Source organism: Pinus tabuliformis, chromosome X (assembly GCF_031772625.1).
Source record: "Pinus tabuliformis cultivar Carrire ecotype Pingquan chromosome X, CPIR1, whole genome shotgun sequence".
NCBI classification, from domain to species: Eukaryota; Viridiplantae; Streptophyta; class Pinopsida; order Pinales; family Pinaceae; genus Pinus; species Pinus tabuliformis.
Window position 1 is genome coordinate 91,793,331 of NC_142308.1, and position 23,085 is coordinate 91,816,415.

At 41.0% G+C, this 23,085-nt stretch overlaps 1 protein-coding gene across 3 annotated transcripts in view; it reads left to right on the forward strand.

The window, feature by feature from the left end:
- LOC149138545 (putative tRNA pseudouridine synthase) overlaps window positions 1-23,085 on the forward strand; it is a 320,977-nt gene that overhangs the window by 192,612 nt on the left and 105,280 nt on the right. For 2 of the 3 annotated variants that reach the window (XM_089449523.1, XM_089449524.1), the window contains exon 6: window positions 15,415-15,867. The exons of the other annotated variant lie outside the window; for it this stretch is intronic. In XM_089449523.1, coding sequence (XP_089305649.1) covers window positions 15,415-15,867 — 453 coding nt within the window. The remainder of the gene's footprint in view (window positions 1-15,414; window positions 15,868-23,085) is intronic. 3 annotated transcript variants of the gene reach the window in all.

The following is a 23,085-nucleotide window of genomic DNA, read 5'->3' on the forward strand; positions in this document are numbered from 1 at the left end:
TTTTCATGCTAGAGCACATCCGATGCTACCCCAAATCAATACTCTATAGGGAAAGACAAGTTGCAGACAAAAGTATTTCAATCATGTGCAAAAGGGAAAGGAAAGTTTAGTCGTCAAATAGTATAAGGTTCAATGTTGTGAAAAGAATATGGAAAGAAGTTCATATCACCAGAAAGATGGAGGAAGCTGAAGAAAAGGGCCAAGGAAAGAGGGAGCAATAGATCTCCACTATGATTAGATGGCCTCCCTCACAAAAGGGTCCCATCATAAGCTCCTAAATCTTTAGATATGGCTATGAAATTAAGATGCATCGTGGGATCATGAAAGCATTAGAAGCAAGAGCTTGTGGAATCACCATGGGAATCATGGAAAGCAAAATCCATGATAGTCGAACATAAGGGACATAACTCTTGAAACCTCATTAGACATTAAAGCAGAGGAAGAAGTCATCTAGGATAGGTCTCAACATATATCAAGTCAAAGGGGAAACATCTCCCATATGAGGATATACAAGATCCTCAAAATTCTTTGATAGAATCCTAGTCGGAGGATTCACTAATCAAGAGAGGAAGCAAGTGTTTCATCAGGAACTCCAACTTATGGAATTTATGGGATGATGGTATGATGTCATAAGAGATGAAGCAGATCAAGGGATTGAAGACACTTCAATCAGGGAAGTTGTTGGAAGAATCCTAGATGACCTAAAGATAAAATGAGGTATGTATGCTTGTATTAATTTTTATAATGTCATGTCATATGGTTGCAGGTAATATAGATCATCACTTCTATTTTAAGAAGCATTATTGAGGGAAAATGATCTCCTCCTCTGAAAGGATGCAGAAAGGCATAAGTCACACTAGATGAAATCAACATAATATGTCCTCATATAAAGTATGAGGTGGTTGACTATGATTACTCTGATTAGAAACCCCTGAGAATGGAATGTGTGAGGAAGGAAGAGATCGTGAGCTTTGCAACCATGATGAAGGCAATCAACATCCAAAAGACCAAGAAGAGTTGACTAGGAAATCTCCCTAAATATGAAAAGACTCTGATAGAAGTCTGGAAAAGATAGAGACCATTGACAATGTATATCTTTGGGAAATGTGTCAACAAGTATGCAAGATGTTGATACCTACAGAAAGATGTCATGATAAAGAGCCATCTTGAAAGGTATGATTTGATTTAATGCTATGTTTTGATTTCTTGAATAATATCTGGATGAGTTTATGCAGGGCTACTAGAACAAGAGTTGTAAGCGCAAGTACAACTAAGCATCCATGTGGTGGATGGAAATTCCTGAAAGAAGCATGAGAAAGAAGTAGCCATATGATGAAGGTTCTAGATATGTATCAAGAAGGCCACTTTCCATGAAGAAAGGAGTGACATGACAAACCAAGAAGGAAAGTGATGGATGGCCAAAGCCCTACAAAAAAGAAGCTCAACTAACTTTCATGACATCAAGGAGAGAAGTTGATCAAGCAACTGAAGCACCCACGAAGAAGAAGTTGTTGATGTATTGAAGAGTCCCTAGCTAAGAGTAAGCTCTGACAGGTCCTTGATCAAGAGGAAGCTTGTATTAAATCACTCCTGATTACAAAGGAGTGACAATTGTGTTTTCCTATTTCATGTGTCATGCACTAGACTAGGACTAACAGCCGTAAGTCTAGGTGAAGGCCATGAATGGAAATGTAGACACATGATAGACACAACATTCTTGCCTTCACCTGGGAAGAAAGAATGGAGGGTTGGGTATTCATTTGGCATCCGATACTCTTTGAGGATGTGTAGGGCATCCAAGGTAAGAGTAGGCAAGAGGACCGATATTCTTTGAGGGCTGGGAACCCAAGATAAGAATAGTCATAGAAGGTCATACTCAGTGAACACCCGGGTGGGTATTTACCTTGAGAGACAATGATGAAGGTGTCTATAAATCATTGGTCTCGCCATCATTGTGTCATGCACTAGACTAGGACTAACAGCCGTAAGTCCTGATTACAAAGGAGTGACAATTGTGTTTTCCTATTTCATGTGTCATGCACTAGACTAGGACTAACAGCCGTAAGTCTAGGTGAAGGCCATGAATGGAAATGTAGACACATGATAGACACAACATTCTTGCCTTCACCTGGGAAGAAAGAATGGAGGGTTGGGTATTCATTTGGCATCCGATACTCTTTGAGGATGTGTAGGGCATCCAAGGTAAGAGTAGGCAAGAGGACCGATATTCTTTGAGGGCTGGGAACCCAAGATAAGAATAGTCATAGAAGGTCATACTCAGTGAACACCCGGGTGGGTATTTACCTTGAGAGACAATGATGAAGGTGTCTATAAATCATTGGTCTCGCCATCATTGTAGCTCATGGTCTCGTGGAGAGATGGAGTTGTTAGTCAAGGCCTTGCACTGTGACAATGTTGATTGATGTGATGCTTTACAGATGGGATCACCAATTCGATTCTTCTTATGAGAAATTCTTCAAATTGAGAATGACCAAGTACCATTGTTAATACCTCCCTAGTTAAGAGGGAGTGTTGAAGAAAGTGTAACTAGGTTCAGTATTTGTAAGTGTAACTTTGTTCTTTGTACTTGACAAGAAAAGAAATATTATTTTTGTAAATTATTCGAATGAGTTTCTTGCTCATTCCATAGGTCTAGGAAAGTCAAAGAATCAAAGTCATGTCAAAGAGCTCTTCTTGAGCATGAATATGGGTCAACCTAGTGTCATGTAGCCCTCCAAGTCAAGCACCATCCTCCAGCGAAGAAGACTACCAACAAAAGATGTGAAAGACAATCAAGTCGGCTTCAAGGTATATATAGATGACATGTCAACTCAATAAAAGGACACAACGGTTCAAGTCGGCTTACACACTGAACAAACCACTATATATATACCCAATAAGGTCTTCGCAAAAGTGAGAGAACAAATCTCAATTTTTCTTTGTAATTCTTCGTGGGTACAAAACAGAGTCTCGGACATCTCTGCAGCTTTCGATGGTAATCAAAGTGAGTGAGGATAGTTCTAAGACCTCGCAATCTTAGAAGGTCTTTGTCCTTCGGATGGGTAAGATAATGAAGATCTCAGTGCAGTCAGAAGAACACACTGACTTTTGGCATACTAAACGAAGTCTCTGATCTCTGTAATCGCACAATGCACTCTCGACATGTAATCTAGTCACATGCTCTAACACGACATACAATCGCGACATTACTTCTGAATCAACGTATAACCTTGATCACTGATATAATCTCTATTTTGGCATAATAAAGCCTTGGCTTAACTACGATCAAAAGAATTTCGATGATCTCACAAAAGCATACTCAGTGTTTGTATATTAACGATGAATAGAACTCACAGTAATACGCTATGGCACATCATACATTCTAGATGAAGTTATCATCTCAGTCTATGTTTTACGAAGACTTAGTAACAAGTATTGATTATGAAAAAGATCTTCGTGCAAGATCTCATCGTTATAGCGTTGATTCAAGTGAAGACATGATCTCAGTAATAGAACAGTGAAGATCACAGTAACAATGGAGCAGCATTCATGATCTCGTTGTTAGAATTAATATCTCAGTGAAGAAGCGATAATGATGACCTCCATGAAGCAACAATGATGATGATGATCTCAACAGCAAGAAGAGGATTGGTGTCTTGGTCTTGGAGTGGCCTAACAGGTAGGAGTGTGGTCTTGGTGTTCATCAATAGGAATCTTTATAAGAAGAATTTTGTGCGGTTTTCCTCTCCAAGAGAGAGAGGTTTTGGCCCTGGCAGAATGCCATATCTTGTGCTCTTATCTCTTTGCTTTGATAACTACTTGTTGAAGTAAGAAATACACACACTAATGATAATAAGTAAAAGGTTGTGCTAATAATCTAAAGACAAAATGCCTCACAAATAGTTATTATGCAAGAAGAATCTCATTAACTACATTAGCCCTAGATTCTTCAACACTTCTCTCCACCGAAATTTCAGAGGATGTATTGTTCTCTTAGATGCCTAAACAATGAGCCTTCATCCTCCTTTTATAGGCATAAAGAGGGGCTCAATGTCTCACTTGAAGTGGCACGTCTATTGGCTCTATTTTATATCAAGTCAGCCTACTTGACAACCAAATTAATTTGCCAACTTCAAAAATTAATATCTTTCTAACGACAACTCGGATTCAGACGATTTTCGTTGCGTTGGAATCATCTTTCCAAGCATTATCTTCCTCATCTGTCACATGTCGTAAATCCATCAATGTTTTGTCCCAAATTTTGATGGGTGCCAAAACCCCATGCTTGGGTTCCATGCCCACAAGCTGCCCTTGTGGTGCTTTGCTTTCCAAACCCTAAATCCTAGGGCTTAGAGTACTTTCCAGGGTACACAAATCAACACTCCCTCTTAGCGAGGGAGGTACTTCCAATACTAGGAAGTCTCTCGTCGTCATCATCACTGCACGCAACACTTGCCCAACTCTTGGCGCTCACAATTGCAACAATTCCTGTATGGTGAACTACGCCCTTCTCAAAAGTGTCATTGTCACTACTGGAAGCAACCTGCTTCTTCTTCTTATCCTATAACATCTTCCACTCTTTCCATGATTCCTTCTTAGCAATTGTAGGAGCACCCTTGCTCACCACTGACCACATGCTCTTCTTGGGTTGCAGAGTCTCCCTCTGAATCTGCAAGCTCCCTCTTGAACTAGACTCCCTCTGAGTCTCTGGAACCTGGACCTTCTTGGGAAAGTGTACCTTCTTCTCGGGAACCTGTACCTTCTCCTCTAAAGCTTGCATTTGCACCTGCACCTGCTCTTGCTTCTTTGGAACCTGTACCTACTCCACCTGCTTCTTTCCATGATCCACAGGCTTGGCTGTCAACCTGTAGAGACCATGCTCTCTAACTCCGAGTACAATCCCATTGGACTTAGAGCCTCTGAGCCTGAGTCTTGCCTTCCCATCCTGGAACAAGACCTCAAACCCTTTCCTCTCGATCATCAAGACAAAAATCACGCTATATCTGAGTCCTGGTACAAATAGTACATCCTGGACCCGCATCATACGTCTTGTCTCCATCCTGAATGGCACAACACCCGATCCTCGGATCTCCAACTGACTCTTGTTGCCCAACACCATGTGCAACTTCAAGTCCCATCCAGCTAGAGTCTCAAAAACCTCCTGTGACCCTGTCATATGCTTCGTCGCACCATTGTCCACGTACCATCCATCCTCAGTGATAATACTCTGCGAGAAATGAGAAATCATAGCAAAGTCCTCCTCTTCCAATCTCCTGGAGAGATCGTCCATCTTTGCTGAAGTGGCAACACCGACGACCTGCTTTCCTTTCTTCTTCTCATCATTTCCCTTCTTCTTCATCGGACATCTTGACGAAAAATGACCCATCTCACCACAGTTGAAACACTTGACTTTACTCAAGTCCTTCTTTTGCTTACCCTTCATTCGTGATGCAAGTGCCACGTCATCATTTGAAGCTTTTTGCTTCGGCTGAAGATCCTCGTCTTGCAACTCTTCCTGAATGAAGTCATCCCACAGCCTATCCCAGTCTGGCAGCTTCTCCCTGGCAATGATTCCTTTGATGAAGGGCTTCCATTCCTCGGTGAACCCTTTCAAGGCAATCCTTACCATATCTCCATCTGAGACAGTCACACTGATGGCAGCAAGCTCATCTTTGACCTGAGACAATCTCGTCAGATACGAGGTCACGCTTTCACCCTTTAACATCTTGGTGGACTTCAACTTATCCTCCAATACCAATACCTGGTTCTCGTTCTTATTCTGGAACAAATTCTGAAGAGACACCCACATCTCATGTGTGGTGTTCTTCCCAGACAAATGAGGTATTAGGGCATCCCTCACACCATCTAGGATGATTGTTAAATTTTAGGTATGTTCTATGCTTAGAGCAATTTATTTCAATTTTCACAGTTAGCTCAATACCTTTTCCAGATTAGCAATCACATCAGCATTAAAGTAAACTGCAGATAGAACATAAACATAAATCGCAGAAGACAAGCCAAGAAGGACACAAGATGTGGCGCTAGCCAGCGACAAACCCCAATGTGGGGAAACCCTTGATCAATTCTTCTTATATGTTCTTCAATAGTTCAGCAGAGAGAGAGAGATAGTATGTCTACAACAGAAGTCAACACTTTGACTTATCTAGATAAGAGCATAGATCATCTCTAAGAAGATGATACATGAGATCAGTTGAAGACATGCTGCTTCAACTGATTCTCCAAGGTGACACCTTCACCTATCGTTGTGCTGCATTTCATCATCATGCTGCACCTCACCATGCTGCACCATGCTGTACCCATCATCTCTATGCTGCATCTCATCATGCTTCATTAATCATGACTGTATCCATCACTGTACTGCATTATGTGCCATTGCGGCACCAAGTTGCCATACTGACCTATGTGCTGGCTGCATCTTTCTTGCTTGTTGTCCCTAGCTTGCTTGTTGTCCTTTGCATGCTAGCTGTCCCTTGCATGCTAGCTGTAACATTGTATGTTTGGTGTATTTGCTGCGAAGTACCATACAACTGTCCCAATGTTAGTTAGTTGTCCCTTGCATGTTGCTCTCCTTTGGAGACAGATGCTCTGGCTGTTCCAGCAATTCCCGACAGTTCTGGCTGTTCTCGGCAATTCTGACAATTCCGGCAATTCCGGCGGTTCCCAGCGGTTCCAACAATTCTGGCAATTTGGCAGTAACCGGCAGTTTCGATAGTTCCGGAAATTCCAGCAATTCCAGCTGTTCTCGGCAATTCCGACTTCTGCCCTCTACATCAGCTTTCCCACCTGTTCCGACAATTCCCGACAGTTTCGGTAGTTTTGGCAATTCCGGCTATTCCCGACAGTTCTGGCAATTCCAGCTATTCTCGGCAGTTCCGGCTATTCCCAACAGTTCTAGCAGTTCCGGCAATTCCGGCTATTCCCGACAATTCCAGCAATTCCGGCTATTCTCGGCAGTTCCGGCTATTCCCGACAGTTCCAACAGTTCCAGCTATTCCCGACGGTTCCAGCAGTTCCGACAATTCCGGCTATTCCCGCTATTCACGACGGTTCCGGCAATTCTGACTTTTCCCGACATTTCTGGCTATTCCCAGCAGTTCGGGCAATTCCAGCTATTCCCGGCAGTTCTGGCAATTCCGACAATTCCGACAATTCCGGCTATTCCCGACAGTTCTGGCAGTTCTGGCTTCTGCCCTCTAGATTAGGGCAACGTTATCCCTTAGGATCTCTCCTCCTAGTAAAACCCAAAGACAAGTAGAGAGGAAGAGATCCATAGGAGAACGAATCATCCTGCCCCAAAGTCGCCATGGGAGAACTAATCATCCCGGCCCACAGGAGAACTAATCATCCTGTTTCACAGTTGCCACGGGAGAACTAATAATCCTAGCTCATAGGAGAACTAATCATCATGTTTCACAGTTGCCACGGGAGAACTAATCATCCTGGCCCATAGGAGAACTAATCATCCTGTTTCACAGTTGCCACGGGAGAACTAATCATCACGGCCCACAGGAGAACTAATCATCCTATTCCACAGTTGCCACGGGAGAACTAATCATCCCGACCCACAGGAGAACTAATCATCCTGTTTCACAATTGCCTCGGGAGAACTAATCATCCCGACCCACAGGAGAACTAATCATCTTGTTTCACAGTTGCCACGGGAGAACTAATCATCCTGGCCCACAAGGGAACTAATCATCCTATTCCATAGTTTCCACGGGAGAACTACTCATCCCGGCCCTCAGGAGAACTAATCATCATGTTCCACAGTCGCCACGGGGTATCACAGGGAAAGGTTGAACCTGTCATCCTGTTCATAGCGCACCACCAGGGGAGGGTGAGTCACCCTGTGGTCGTATGTTGCTCCAGTAAGTACCCCAAGCCCCCCAGAGCTCCCAGAGCTCAATGCATGCAAAATGCAAGACCCTTATAAGAAGGTCTCTCAACGACTCCAAGTCGTTCGGGCAAGTCACAAATTTGACCTTTCCCAAGGGCTTTGACAAAATGTCTGCGACCTGTACATCAGTCTCAAGGCGATGGAGCCTCCTCGTTCATTGACTTACCATACCCCAGATAAGGCAGTATCTGTTGTCTATCTGCTGGAGCAGTCATCGAATACGTGATTCCTCAATAATTGAATCCCCCCTCTGGTTGTCACAGAGAATCACAGTGGTATTCATCATGTGTACAAACAGCTCACTTAAGAGCTTCTGCAACCATGTAGCTTCACACGAGACCATACTTGCAGTTATGTATTCGGTCTCAGTGGTGCTTATGGCAACCGAGTTCTGCTTACATCCATGATATTGAAGCAGAATCCAAATAGAACTAGCACTAAGAAGTGCTTTAGAGATCCTCCACACTGCCCGCCCAGTCAGCATTCAAATAATCATGCAGTTTCATATTTCCGGCAGTGTATCTCAATCCATGAGAGATTGTGCCCCAAAGATATCTCAGAAGATTCTTGGCACCAATCCAGTGAGGCTCAACCAAATATGAGCTCACCATGCTAACTGCAAAACATATATCCAGACGGAAGTTCACCAAGAACATCAACGCAAATGAGTTTATGAAACTCAGAGGCATTTCTCAAATCTGGTTCAACATCACTACCATATAACTTCTGAAAGTTAAGATCGTCGAGGTAGTCATAGGCTTGCAGTTTATTATTCCACATCCGGAATCCAACTCCCTCTTACTTCTGCAAATGAGAGGGTCTGCACCTATCAGAAATAGGTCATCCTCATAAGGTGCTGGTATGAGAGGTCTATCATCCACAACCTTCAAACAATGGTTTGGATCGGCTTCACTCTTAGTGAATCTCAGCTTCATCTGACAGCTATCAATCCAATCATACTACGACCGGGGAGTTTTGCTTCAAGCCATAGAGGGCTTACTTCCACCTGCATACGTGAGATTCTTGATCATCAATCTCAAACCCCTCAGGTTGTTCCAAACCTGTGGACCTGCGACATGAGGGGAATGGTCCCCTTGTAAGATTTTCCTTTGGTACATCTCAGACATGTACTTTCATGCTCTTTTTGAATTCAGGCATCCCTGTCACCATCTGACTCATAGACCTCCGGTGCTATGTGTCAATGGACATGGTCCCCAGTGGACTTCCTGCAACTTGATAGAACCCTAAACTCAAAAACATCTTTGAAAATTCTATTTTCAAACATGTACCTTTCCATCGATGAGTGCCACCATGTAACCTTTGACTTCCATTGCTAAAATGGACACCAAGTTCTTCTTGCGATCAGGTACATAAAAGATATTCTGTAAATGAATCAAGTTACCCTCATTCAATTGAGGGGTGACATTCCCTACACCCTTTCCGAGATAGGTGGCATCGGCTCCAAGTATAACCCCATGATTGTTTCCATCTCTACCAAATTAGAGAGTGCACCCTTCTATTCGATAAAGTGCCTTGAAGCACTACAATCAATAAGCTAGATTCCCAAAGAATCTGAAGGAGAAGGCCAATACAAGACAACGCTTCTTTATCTTATCAAAAACAACATTTGATTCTTCATTCCTAGGGTTCCTTGCTTTCTTTGAAGAGTCAGCCATTTTCTTAATGCCCTGCATTACCTATCATTCCTTTGATCATTGAAGATGTCCCTGGAATGATTGTTATCTTCATCAAGAGATGTGTCTCTGCCATTCGAACACTCCTTCGCATAATGGCCGAACTTATTTCAACCAAGGCATCTGCCTTTCCTTCCATCCTTAGATCCGAGCTTCCCAATGAAGTGATCTTTAGGTAGGCCATCAAAAACTTATGTTGCGCTATTATGATAATATTCTCTACGTCGACTTCACCCTCGGTGAATTTGAAGAGGGATGAGGAATCCACTGATCCTTTTGTCCTTTCCCAACTGTCTTCAATGATTGCTCTTTCACTCTTGCTTGGGCATTGTCTTCACCTCAGCTCCGATACCATGTTAAATTTTAAGTATGTTCTATGCTTAGAGCAATTTATTTCAATTTTCACAGTCAGCTCAATATCTTTTCCAGATTAGCAATCACATCAGCATTAAAGTAAACTGCAGATAGAACATAAACATAAATCGCAAAAGACAAGCCAAGACAAGAGGACACAAGATGTGGCGCTAGCTAGGGACAAACCCCAATGCGGGGAAACCCTTGATCAATTCTTCTTATATGTTCTTCAATAGTTCAGCAGAGAGAGAGAGATAGTACGTTTACAACAGAAGTTAACACTTTGACTTATCTAGATAAGAGCATAGATCATCTCTAAGAATATGATACATGAGATCAGTTGAAGACATGCTGCTTCAACTAATTCTCCAAGGTGACTCCTTCACCTATCGTTGTGCTGCATTTCATCATCATGCTGCACCCATCATCACTACGCTGCATCTCATCATGCTTCATTAATCATGACTGTACCCATCACTATCCTGCATTATGTGCCATTGCTGCACCATGTTGCCATACTTACCTATGTGCTGGTTGCATCTTGCTTGCTTGTTGTCCCTAGCATGCTTGTTGTTGCATGCTAGCTGTAACATTGCATGCTTGGTGTATTCGCTGCTAACTACCATACAACTGTCCCAATGTTAGTTAGTTGTCCCTTGCATGTTGCTCTCCTTCGAAGACAGATGCTCTGGCTGTTCCAACAGTTCCCGGCAATTCTGGCAATTCCGGCTGTTCCCGGCAATTTCGGCAATTCCTGCTATTCCCGGCAGTTCCGGCAATTCCAGCTGTTCTCGGCAGTTCTGGCTTCTGCCCTCTGCATCAGCTTTCTTGCCTGTTCCAGCAGTTCCAGTAGTTTCGACAATTCCGGCTATTCCCAGCAGTTTCGGTAGTTTCGGCAATTCCGGCAGTTCCGGCTATTCTCGGCAATTCCGGCAATTCCCGGCAGTTCCGACAGTTCCGGCTATTCTTGGCAGTTCCTGGTAGTTCCGGCTTTTCCTGGCAGTTTCGACGATTCCCGGCAGTTCCGGCAATTCCGGTTATTCCGACTTCCCGGCAGTTCCGGCAGTTCCCGGCTCCGGCAGTTCCGACAATTCCGGTAGTTCCCGGCAGTTCCGGCTTCTGCCCTCTGGATTAGGGCAACATTATCCCTTAGGATCTCTCCTCCTACTAAAACCCAAAGACAAGTAGAGAGGAAGAGATCCCAAGTGTGTTGAAATGACTTGAAGGCCACCTCTATTTATACTAAAACGTTGAGCACAAGTGGGATTTATTTGGTTGTTGGCCGACCTTGACGAATTGTCCCATAACACAAATAAATTCATATCTCCATAAATACTTATCGGAATCGGATGATCTTTAGATCAATCCTACACCTCTCGATGAGAGGGATCCAAGAAATATATCAGCGTCCATTAATAAGATGACCCACATGGAGTTTGGCCCCTATGCTAATTTTAACAATGATCAGTCTCGCCCTCATATCCAAATCTTCCCATATTTCCAACTCCTTAGGGTCGGTTGGCTTCTTGATCTCTTTCGCGACAAAATCCCAGACCCTGTTGACCTGCAAGATCAACTTGATCCTTTCCTTCCATGGACTATAATTGGACAACCCCTCCAGCCTGTCCTCCTATCGGATACCTACCTGCAACTTCGACATTGTAGTGAATCCTTAACTCACAATGTGATCAACCCCCTCTCACGTTGTACTTCGCTATGCACAACTTTGATTTACTTACTTCCAAAGTAGCTCAGACACGCTCCGATACCATGTTGGATTTCCACAACCTGGGGTCTAGGTTAGAGTCTTAAAATCACTGATGCTACCAAACCAAGAATCTCAACCATAAACTACTTTGCACAGCGGAAATATAAGCAGTAAATCACATATGCACAATATACACAGTTTTGAACAAAATTGTATAATATTGTACAATCCCAATCTTTGTTATATTAAACCAAATATAATACAACAGTCTAGGGTTCCCGTACCAGGGATAATGGCCCTCATACATCCACTAGTACAAGATACAAATTGGGGCTTGGTGTCAGTCCATCAACAACCAGTCTGCCCTCAACAAGATACTCTGACCATCTAGCTATTGCATGCTCTCTCATCTCCTCTCAGTCGTACCCTGTACATGCTTGGTCCTTCGGCTCCCAATCTGCAACTCCTGCCTCTATCAATGCTCCAAGCTTGGAGGGAGACTTTTGACACTTTTTGACTTAAATAAATTATTTTGACTTGATACAAAAAGCCCAATAGGGTCTATTACATATGACAATGACTCTTTTGATTCTTTGGCTCTATGACAAATCCTAGAAGCACACAATGGGTGCTTTGACCTATAAATAAATTGACCTAGAGCATGAAACCCATGCTATAAAATAATAATAATAATTTTTTCTTTTCTCTTTACATCAAATACATAAAATCAGTAGTACATGGAATATTATGAACACTGAACCTAGTTGCAAATTTCAACAACTCCTAAGCAAGTTTCCACTCCATGTCCTAGAATTTGTGCAAAGTGGTATTTCAACTGAGTGATTCGCCCCATCATATTTCCTTCCCACACAACTTGCAATTCAACTTTTGTCTATTAAACCCACCCTCGAGTTCACCATATTCTTGCCTAGGGTCCAAATGTCCCAATATTTTCAATCTTCAGTATAATGATTAAACCTAAGGTGCAAAATAAATTAAAATCAGCATTGGAGAATCAAAATACAAAAATTTGCATAAAATACAAATCTAAACAGTTCATAAATCATAGATCTCTGACAATCCACTACAAGTTATTTAAAAAAAAATGAGAGGGAAAATCGATAGGCATGCAAAACCGATCAAAATTTTGAAAAGAAAAAAAAAGGTGGGAATTGTTACACATACGTGCATATACACCACCAATTGTGTGAATCAATCCCCCCTCCACAATAAGTTGATTATGGCAAATAAGCACACTCTCCCTAGCAAGATGAGGGAAAAGTAATGGATAAAGGAAAACCTATGAAAATCTAAAAGCAACAAAAGATATGATGGAAATTGTTGCCCATACTTGCAAATGCATCCTCAGTTGAAGGAAATCAATCCCCACTCTATAATAACACGGTGATGGCCAATGAATATGGTGTCTTCCTCATCCTTGGCTCAATCAAAAATCACTCTCCTCCTCCTTTGTTCTCCAAACCCTTCTTTTTGTTTCCCAAATGATGAAAAAAAAGTAAAAACAAATCCCTTCTATGTGACTCTACTCGTGACCTGGTGATATTTTCCGTCATCGTGCAGTAATATCGTAATATTGAAATGAAAATTGTGATATTTCATCAAGGAAAATATTGCTCAATAATATCTTTTCCTCAAAAATATCTCAAAATCTTGCAATGTTGGCAATATTTTCGTGTTGTTTGCAACATTGTTTCTAAGTAGAAATTCAAGGTTTCTAGTTTAGGTATCCTGATTGTATCCACAGGTTCCTTCCCCTCGCACGTGAACTCAGGAGGGGCAAGAAGCCTGCCTGCCTTTTGGCTGGGGATTTGTGTCAAAGTACAATGATACTTGGTCTTCATGCTTGCTTTATAGAGAATATCCTAGAATATTTCTTATAATTTTATATTCTGATCTTTACCTCAACATGGAACTTGACTTCTTTGAACATTTTCTTGTGACCTTTTATTTTTTTCTTCTAAAGTAAAACACCACGTAACTACATGGTATTTTGGTCCAATGAAGTCTATATGATCATATTATTGTTGTATTATTGTCATGTATTTCATTTTAAATACATGGTGGTCAATGGTGGTGTCATGAAGTCCATTTAACTATTAATACAAACACGTTTCTTGTACATTAGAATCCAATTAATACAATTTAGAAGAGGTTCAAATTTTGTAGCAATTCTCCAGAAATGCCTAATCAGTATGAGTATGGCTGGTTACTTATAATGGGAAAGATGGATTTTCTTTCCTTTTGTAAGTGCACAAGTGAGAAGGGTGTTAGATGCTCTTTGTTTCAGTGCTTGTTCATATACTCCGTAAGAAATTTGGTTCTAGGAAAACGTGGGGATCAGATATGTTGATGTTTTATGTAAGTTTCCGCTTGTATAAATTTTGTGACTCTTATAGCACGAGACTATTTATTCATTCTAGCCAAGTATTGCGGTTAATACTAGCTGGTAAATGGATAATTTCTCTCATATGATCAAGGCTCTTTCAATTTTATGTTCTGCTTTTGAAAAAGATTGTGGAGTGTGTTAAAGATAGATTAGTCTCTGTACTTGATATTCTTTCCTGCCATCTTGTTCAGTAAGGAAACTCTCTTTGTAAATTAGAGCCACTTCAGTGGGTGTACCGAAACTTCATATACATGCAAGGCATTCACCATCATATGCATAAGATTTTTTTTCATCCTTATTTAAGATTTTTTTTCATCCTAATGAATCAGTATCACTGTTTCCTTCGTTGTTTGCTCTGATATGCTTTTACATGCTTTTGTGTTTTGACTTGGAAGAATGATAATTCATGAAATTGGTAGCTAGCAGTCTAAGTTGCACAAAACACCAAAACATTTTGAAGTTTCCGAAACGGGTACGTTTAGAAACGTCACCTCCCAAAATTGGAAATGTCAGTTGAAACGTCATATATGTATATATAAATAAGTAAGTGAATAACACAATATCTTTGCAAGAAAAAAGGGAATAAGACCCACAGATGACAATTTAGAAGGAAAAACAAGTCTATATTATCTCTCATAGATGATTACATGATGGTCGAGTTTCGGTCAAGTTTCGGAGTTTCAGGTATGGGTATGGCCCGAAACGCTGGATTCCTAGAAGTTTCGTGCAACATAGCTAGCAGTTTATAAAGACCATAAGAAAAATCTTTATGTATTACCTGAGGCCTCAGGGTTAGAGTATTAGCCGTGAAGCTGAAATTGTAGCAAGAAGGAAACAATCTGTCAAGTTAGATAGCCTAGGGAATAGCTAGGAGACCAGATGTAGAAGTCTAGTGAAAATAATGATGCATTCCACTGGTCTTATGTGATCAGGACTCAGGAGATTTCTCAAAAGAAATTACCAAATGAAGAAAAAGATGATCAACCATCGTAAAGAGAATGCTGCGGAGAAACTGTCCAGCATGGTTGAAAAATTCATAATTGAAACAGATGAATGAAATGTGTAAATGCCTGTAAGAGAGAGAGTTCTGACCATTGTCGCATATTCATGTAGTAATTGAAATTATAACAGATCTGACCAAAGCTCCAAACCCAATTGCATAAAGACTTTTCTTAGAATGCAATGGGTGATTTAAATCTACCAAAGCTAAGCTAAAACGTTGCACAGAAATGGTTCTATGATCTCTACTTATTTTCCTCTTCATGCTGAATTTGAAAATTATTTTGTTATACTTGTATGCTATATTACTAAAAAAAATCCTTTTAAATATCAGGGGAGGCATCCTTTTCACAATTACACTATCCGTGCTCAATACAGAAAGCGTTCACCCAAGAGTCTTGTTAAAATATCCAGACCAAATTCTTTGGTTGAGAAAGGATCCAGCCTGAAATCAAAGGAAGTTCAAATAACGGGTGTAAATGATGCAAGAAAGAGAATATTATACAAGTTAGAAAAGAGAAAATTGAACCTCAATGGTACGAGTGAGGATGAAGAGGATCTTGTGGTTTCCACTGACGATATTGGATGTGGGTCAAATACTTCAGATGCACTTAGTGTATTGACACGCTCTCGCGCAAAATGGTTGCATGAGCCAGATGAAGCTGATAGAATAACTGCCGCTCATTTTAGGAAAATTCTGTCTTGTACTTGTGGGGAACTGGAAACAATTTCAAATGCACAGTACATTGAGATATCCATTCATGGAGAGTCTTTTATGTTTCATCAGGTATGCTTCTAAAAATTATTTGTAATGAGATTTTGTGTTATATGTTTCTTTGTGTGTATTTATTAGTTCTTTTTAGCTATTTTATTTGTAAACTGTTTGATAGGTTCTCAAAAGTTTCTATTAATTTTAAACTGCTCAAAGGGTGAGGAAGCATAAATCTCTAGTGTCAGAAAACTGCCAATTATATTTAATGAAGAGAGGCTTTGAATTAGTCTTTCAGTCATCTAAAGTGAAGGTAAGCTCACTTTGCTAACAAAGGGAAATTTATCAACCAAAAAAGGGAATAAATAAACATGCTTAAATGAAAAGGAAGTGCTTCATGCATCTTCATTTTAAAATAAATGAAGAGGAGAGAAAAGGAACTTTAGCTTATCAATACTCTCAAAATTAGTTTACGAGTTCCAATCCAAGAAGTTCATATAAGTTAATCCATCAAGGCCCACTCTTAATATCCAAGTTTGAGAGTAACTTATTTACAAGGGGTGTGTTGGCCCCTCAACACTTCCATACACATATTGTGGGTCCACTTCGAAAATTTTGAGTCCTAGCCCTAAAATCGCGAATAGCAGAGAATTTGAGTCTTCGCTTTGAATCTTTCATTCCTGTTTTGACCAAGTCATCTTGCCTTTGGAAAGCCTTGATGTCAAGATATGGGGATATTATCATCTAATCCAGGCCACTCGTTCATATTTATGCTAAGGTAGTTGAAATATTAGGGGCATGGGGTGCCTTACTCTTAAGAGAAATTAGAATCCTATCTTAAACTTTGTAGCTGATATCGGTGATAGGAATATCTTTTAGTTTTGATCACAGGCAAGGTTTAACCCCTTCAAGCCCTAAGGGGGGGCCCATGCTTACATTGTCTTGAAGGTTGGAGAGTTGGAAGGTTATATAGTTTTTAGGTTTTGATCAAGGATTATTTGACCGAGCTCTAAGAAAAGGTTTATGCTTACATTGCGTCAAACATTAAGTCTATTACAGGTTAGTTAACAACATAGCATCTTTTTCCTCAGACTTTGAGTGCAATTGCCTCTTCTTTTCCTCAAGCCTCAATATGAGCTAGGTCATTTACCAAACATATCATGGTTCTAATCCCCATTCATCAAGATGGGATCTACCCTAGATCACAATGTTGGGCCTCCAAGGCGTCGGGCATTGAGCCATGGGAAATCTTGTTTCCCTGATCTCTGATAGCCCAATTATCCCTCTGGGACCCACTAACTCATCACATCATCGGACCTTGAAGGAAGAATAGACTTGATGCATTGGGTTCAAATGATTCCTTGAACTGCAAGACCCAAGGGATGGGCTCACTCGCATTTATTTTCATGATATATCAAGAGTTAAGGTGTTGTTTGAGGCATGTGATAAAATCTGAATGTTGGCCTTTCAAAATTGTTGTGGGATCCTGGCATTCAATTTTCCTATCAACCACCAGCTCGAACCCATTAGCTATCTATGAAACCACTTAGCAACTTTGCATCATCTAGAACATATTTATTGTGAGTTTAGAATTGCAGTGTTTGACGTCACTACAATCACTGTTATTTTCTCCTTGAACAAGAATCCTAATGACATGATATTGTCAATGTACTTAGCAACTTTCATGACATTAGGCAAGACAAGTTTCCTGACAGTTAAGGTACAGTTGGGCCTTGTTTTTTTCACTCTTAGGATTGTTGTGAAAATGGTCATGGGAATGGAAATTTAGAAAGGATATTCTCTATACGACTCAATGGAAAAGCAGATTTGAATCATTTGAACATAGTTCAAGTATTCTAGTCATTGCCACAATTTCGTCATTCCATCTTGTTCCCACTGTTTTACTAGATTTTCATCTTCTAATTCCACCAATATTAGAACATGCTTTGAGACCTAGTTTTGGAATGCGAGTCATGTTAGAGTTTTGAGTTCACTGACCTCCTAACAACATTGGCAATTCTACATGGAATGATTCATCTGTGGCAGGCCATATATGGTTCCAAAGAAAGGAAAGGAAAAGCATAAGAAAAGTTCAAGACCCATGGATGAAAACTAGATAGATCAAATGGCCATTGTCATCTATGGAGATACCTTCTATAGAATTGAGTTGATGCATGACAAGAATCATCACAAATTGTTCCAAGGCCACAACACATCGTGCATTATAAAAATGTCCTAGGAATGCCTGATAACAAGATGGTTGAGTTATCGATGAACCATATGGTAACAAGGTCTTGACTTCATAACATTGTTGCAAAGACATAAGTGATGTGATGCCTAGATATAATTCAGTTGCTGATTAAAAGGCTGGATTTCAGCAATTGGCAGATTTATTCAAACTCTAAATGATGTATTGGCTCCTATACTACCAACTACGTTAACATGATATATAAGTTTCCATCACCTAAAGGATATCTCACTAAGTAGTGGATTGATGATTGCTACACTAGTAAGGACATGAGCAAAGTAACCTAGGGTTGGTGGAACCTTGATGCATCATTTCACAAACATTCTTCCAGGGCTCACATTATTAGGAGTTTGAAGGCTCTTGTCATGGATGTTAGCATCCTAATGTGGAGATTATATGGGGAAAAGGATGCAACTCATATGAGAGATATGAAGACGCATTTTTTGATTGGGCCAAAAGCTTGTTAAGCAACATTAACAATGCTATTAGGACAGAAGGACAGACAATACACCAGCCAATCAAAAGTCCAAATGTTAGATGTTGTCATATCTACTTGGTCTAGTATGTTCTTCTAACCATGGGGTTGTAGTGGAGTTGGAATCCTCGAAGTATTCTAATTCATGTGTATTGTCAAGACTTATGGCTATCAAAGTACAAAACTTGGTATATGTTAATACCCAAAATGGATTTCTCCCAAATTCCATCTGGCGCTGGTACTCAATAGAGATGGTTCATGGATACATTATGAGATGGACTGGTTGGTTGTTCCATCATTCAACATTGATGGTTTGAGAGTGTAAGCACATGGTCATACGTCTTTATTGCTAAAGGGTTGATAATTGGACATGGTTTCTATATAGGTAGTGTTACCGCTCAAACTAGCAGGGTCCTAAAAGGGGATCCTTGAAAGGTTACTACTAGGCTAAGGGCAACAATGGAGTGATAGCCCATTGTCCCCTCGGCTAAGGCTCCTTACTCTTTACAGATTTTCACCGATGGGAGGAGACCCGTTATTATAAGGATCACGAAATGGATGGATCAATGATAGGGCGAGGGGTGATCCTGGTAGCTTATTCACAAGAGGCTCAAATATGTGGATTGCTTGTCTTGGAAGACAAGATGGAAAGCTCTCTAGGAAGGGCTTGGGGAAAATTTCTAGGGTTAGGTTTTGAGTATGTGTCTTATAAAGGAGATTCCTAAATCCTAAAATTCTTGTGGAAACTTGGGTTCCAGGCGATCTTTGAAGAATTAACCTTAATAGTGCATGTGACCACACAAGACCAAGTGGACCAGAGGTTCGGTCAAGGGTATAGGATTTAGAAACCAATGATATGCTTGACCTAATTAGGGAGGCGAAAGGGAGCAAGCAATGAATCTCCAATGAAAGGAAATGCAAGGATCCCAGTGAGGTTTCTAGCCAAAGGGAAACCAAGGGCAAGAATTGGTCTTCGAGATATGGCTTGTGATATCTCAAGGTCCCACAGTCAGAATCTCATGAAATTTGGAGGGCTTCTTGAGGACACACCAGCGCAGTTGTGGACCAAAAATCGAAGTATTTGGATGGCTAGATCGTGTGATAATTGATGCCCTAGGTGACCTAGAGGACGAGACCTAGAGAAGAGGAAAGGGGAGAAGAAAAATAGGTTTAAGGTGATCACCTTTGGGTGGACTAGTGCCTAATCCTTTGGGGAGGTTGGAGTTAGGTAGAATTATGCCTATGGACCTTTGAATTTTCTAGGTCAAGGAGGCCTCAAAGGCAACTTTGCTTGGCACTAGCGTTGCAGCAAAAGCAACTTCAAAGACTTTATACTTCATTTTGCATGGTAAATGGATTGTCAAGATGAATTTCAGTAATGAAACATCCCTAGGAACATTCATTCATTATACATGGCCCATACATGAAGCATTCAATATCCAAAAACAAAATTTCCACAACTTCACATAAGAGATGCAACAAATAAGCCCTAGTATAGCGAAATCCTAGCAACAATGTATGTGACAAAATTAGAAAGAAATAATAGCATTAAAATATACTTACATGTATAAGAATATATCCAACCATCCAAAAACTTGTCATCAAGAAGCTCCAAGACATGAAAATTATCCAAACATCAAAATTCGTTCCATGCTCCAAAAATTCCTCCTCGAAGAAGGATAGAGAAAATATGTAAAGAGATATTAGTTCCAATTGCAAGTGATGATGCTAAAATAAATCCTCTTCACTTCTATTTATACACTTCTAATGAGTTTGATTTAGCTACTTGGGCCTACATTAGTCCCCAAAGTAAAAATAATGTGCAAATAACTAACTTTAGGTGACAAGCCCACCAAACTAACTCATAAACAAAATAATAAGCCTCTTAAGAGGTTGAATGATCAATAATACATGTCGTTGGGCCTTCTAAGAAATCTGATGAAGTCCATAAGTGCCATAATGATAAATAAGACTCCCAGAAGTAGTGGACAAGGGGTTGGCCCCTTGTTCTCCAAATAATAAACCCATGGTGCTCCTCAGGCTTATCAGAAGATGGCGGAGAATGTCTATCTGCTATCTGATTGAAAGATAGTCCATTGCATCCAGAAGTAGGTAGAGCACTCCCATGCATGAAAACCCCCATAGCAGAATGGCAACTCCACTCGGAATGCTAATGTGAGGGCACACAAGTAACCTCATGGGTCTCCAAGTAGGTCAAAGATGCCCGCAGACCATCTGTAAGGGCTCATATGATGGTGTAAGTGATGCCACACCAACATACAAGTCTTGGGTCATCTTTTGAGTGCATGGTACAAATGTGGGGCCGGCTAGGCATGGTGAACCAAGTGCATCTTCCTCGTCCAATAGGTGAATCTCGAGAAATATCTAAACATCTCTAGGGATCCATGGAGTGTTGTCTACTGTTGTGGAGGCCCATGGCTCTCAACACACACCCTACATGTGCCAATGTGGCCCTCTGGAGGGTTAGGACCCTGTATAAGGAGACCAAACCCAAAATGGAGACCATCTGCAATCCTGCATAAGATCCAATGCGTCCCCTAGCCTTCTAGTACAACAAGTCATCAAAGGAAATTGAGTTAAAGAGCTTACAAACCATGGACAACAGGTGAGCACTTCATAATGGCATGGCCTTCCATAGTGGGCTTTGGCATGTGCTAATGTCTCTAAGCTCCAAGTGGGGTTAACCGAGTATCCTATTACGTGGTTTCTACTTTCAAAGGGGATAGTATGTCCAAGGTACATCCTTCAAAGGGTGGTGGCATGTGATAAAGAGATGAATGGAGTAGGGAATGAAAGTGGCAGCTCTAGGCCACATGCTGGGGTACAAGGTAGCTAATAAAAGAGAAGCCCACACTTGGTATATAATGTATAGGAGGGAGCAATTGTGGTGCATGAGGTGCCCCGAGCTTGATTTTTCCACCCTTCTTTATATGCCTTTTGCCTTTTATGATTTTTCTTTAATTAACTGCTCGGGGCTCAAGGGATAAGAGCATGATGTGTAAGGTATAGCAGTGGATACCCCCTTTAGGGTAGGGCGATTCATTGCCCACTAGGGGTTGGGAAAATCATGTATTCCTGAATGATAAAGGAGGCTCATCTAGGGCTTGTAGGAACCAGGGTGATGGGCATGATAATGGGGTAGAGGTCATGTATTGCCTTTTTCCCACGTGCTAAATGTGTTTGTCCTAGCCATCTTTTGCATTTTGTGGTACATTTTCCTTTTGAATGTGGCCAATTATGATTTTACTTTTCTTTTCAATTGCATCAACCTCTAGGGCATTGATCCAGGCTCGACCCAAGGTGTGCGCAAGGGTAAGGGGAAGGCTAACCCTATGTGGACCCAGTGGAGGAATGTGGACCCAGGTGGGAGGAATGATGAATGGGATTATAATGAGCGGAAGGGGAGTGATATATGTGGATGAGGGAGAGGGACCATGCAACCAAAATCAAGGTTTCTCATGAAGTACCATACCTAAAGCCCAAAGGTCAGTAAAATAGATCCCACGGGTCTAGGGTCCAAAGTTAACATCCAAAAGGGGTATAGGGGACAACAAGAGCACAGAAATAGCCCACTCTTTCTGCCGAATCCCCCCATTAATCCATGCCCAAAAGTTTCCATGATAAGTAAACTACAATACTCAATTACCAATCTACAAGGCATACCTTTAGGTTTGGGAGCCTCGCCTTCAAATATACGACCATGACAAATGGGTGAGGGACCACATGGCTGGCTCAGGTGGCGGAGAAATTTTAATGGATTCCAAGACCCTGAAATTTTTCTCTATATATAGCCTCGAGTTTTTTGGATGTGACAATGCTTTTGGGGACCTTGTGTGGCATAGAGTATCAATTTCGAATTTGAGGGCATTATGAGAAGTTTTACTTTTCAAGGTCTACATCCATTTTGATCTGAATTGGATCCTAATTAAATCTCTTTTGTAAACCTTCTAATTAGCATTTAATTGTTTTAGCAAACTTCAGTGAATGGTACATGTTGTTGCTCAAACTAGCAGGGGTCCTAGGATGGGATCCTATAGAGAAGCTACTAGGTCAAGGGGCGACAATGGAGCGATAGCCCACTGTCACCTCAACTAAGGCTCCCTGCTCTTTACGGACTTCCACCAATGGGAGGAGTCTCGATATGAGAGGAATCACGAGGCAAGATGGATCAATGATAAGATATGGTGATTCCTAAAGCCTATTCACAAGAGAGGCTCAAATAATTGGCTTACTTGCTTTGAAAGCAAGGTGATTAGCTCTCTAAGAAGGGTTATGAGGATACCTAGACCTAGGGTCAGGGAATATCCTTTCACAAGAAGTATCCTAGACCTAAGAATCATAAAGGAGATATGCTTCTATCTGACCCTTGTGGAATGCAAGTTACAAAGTTGTGGGACCACAAAGAACCCAAGTGGGCCCAAACTAGGTCAAGGATGTAGAGTTGATCAAAACTAGAGAGGCTTAACGAGTTTAGGGAGGAGAATAGGATCAAAGGACAAATTCTTTTTTGAATTTTAAATGCAGTGATCCAAGTGAGGACACTAACCCAAAT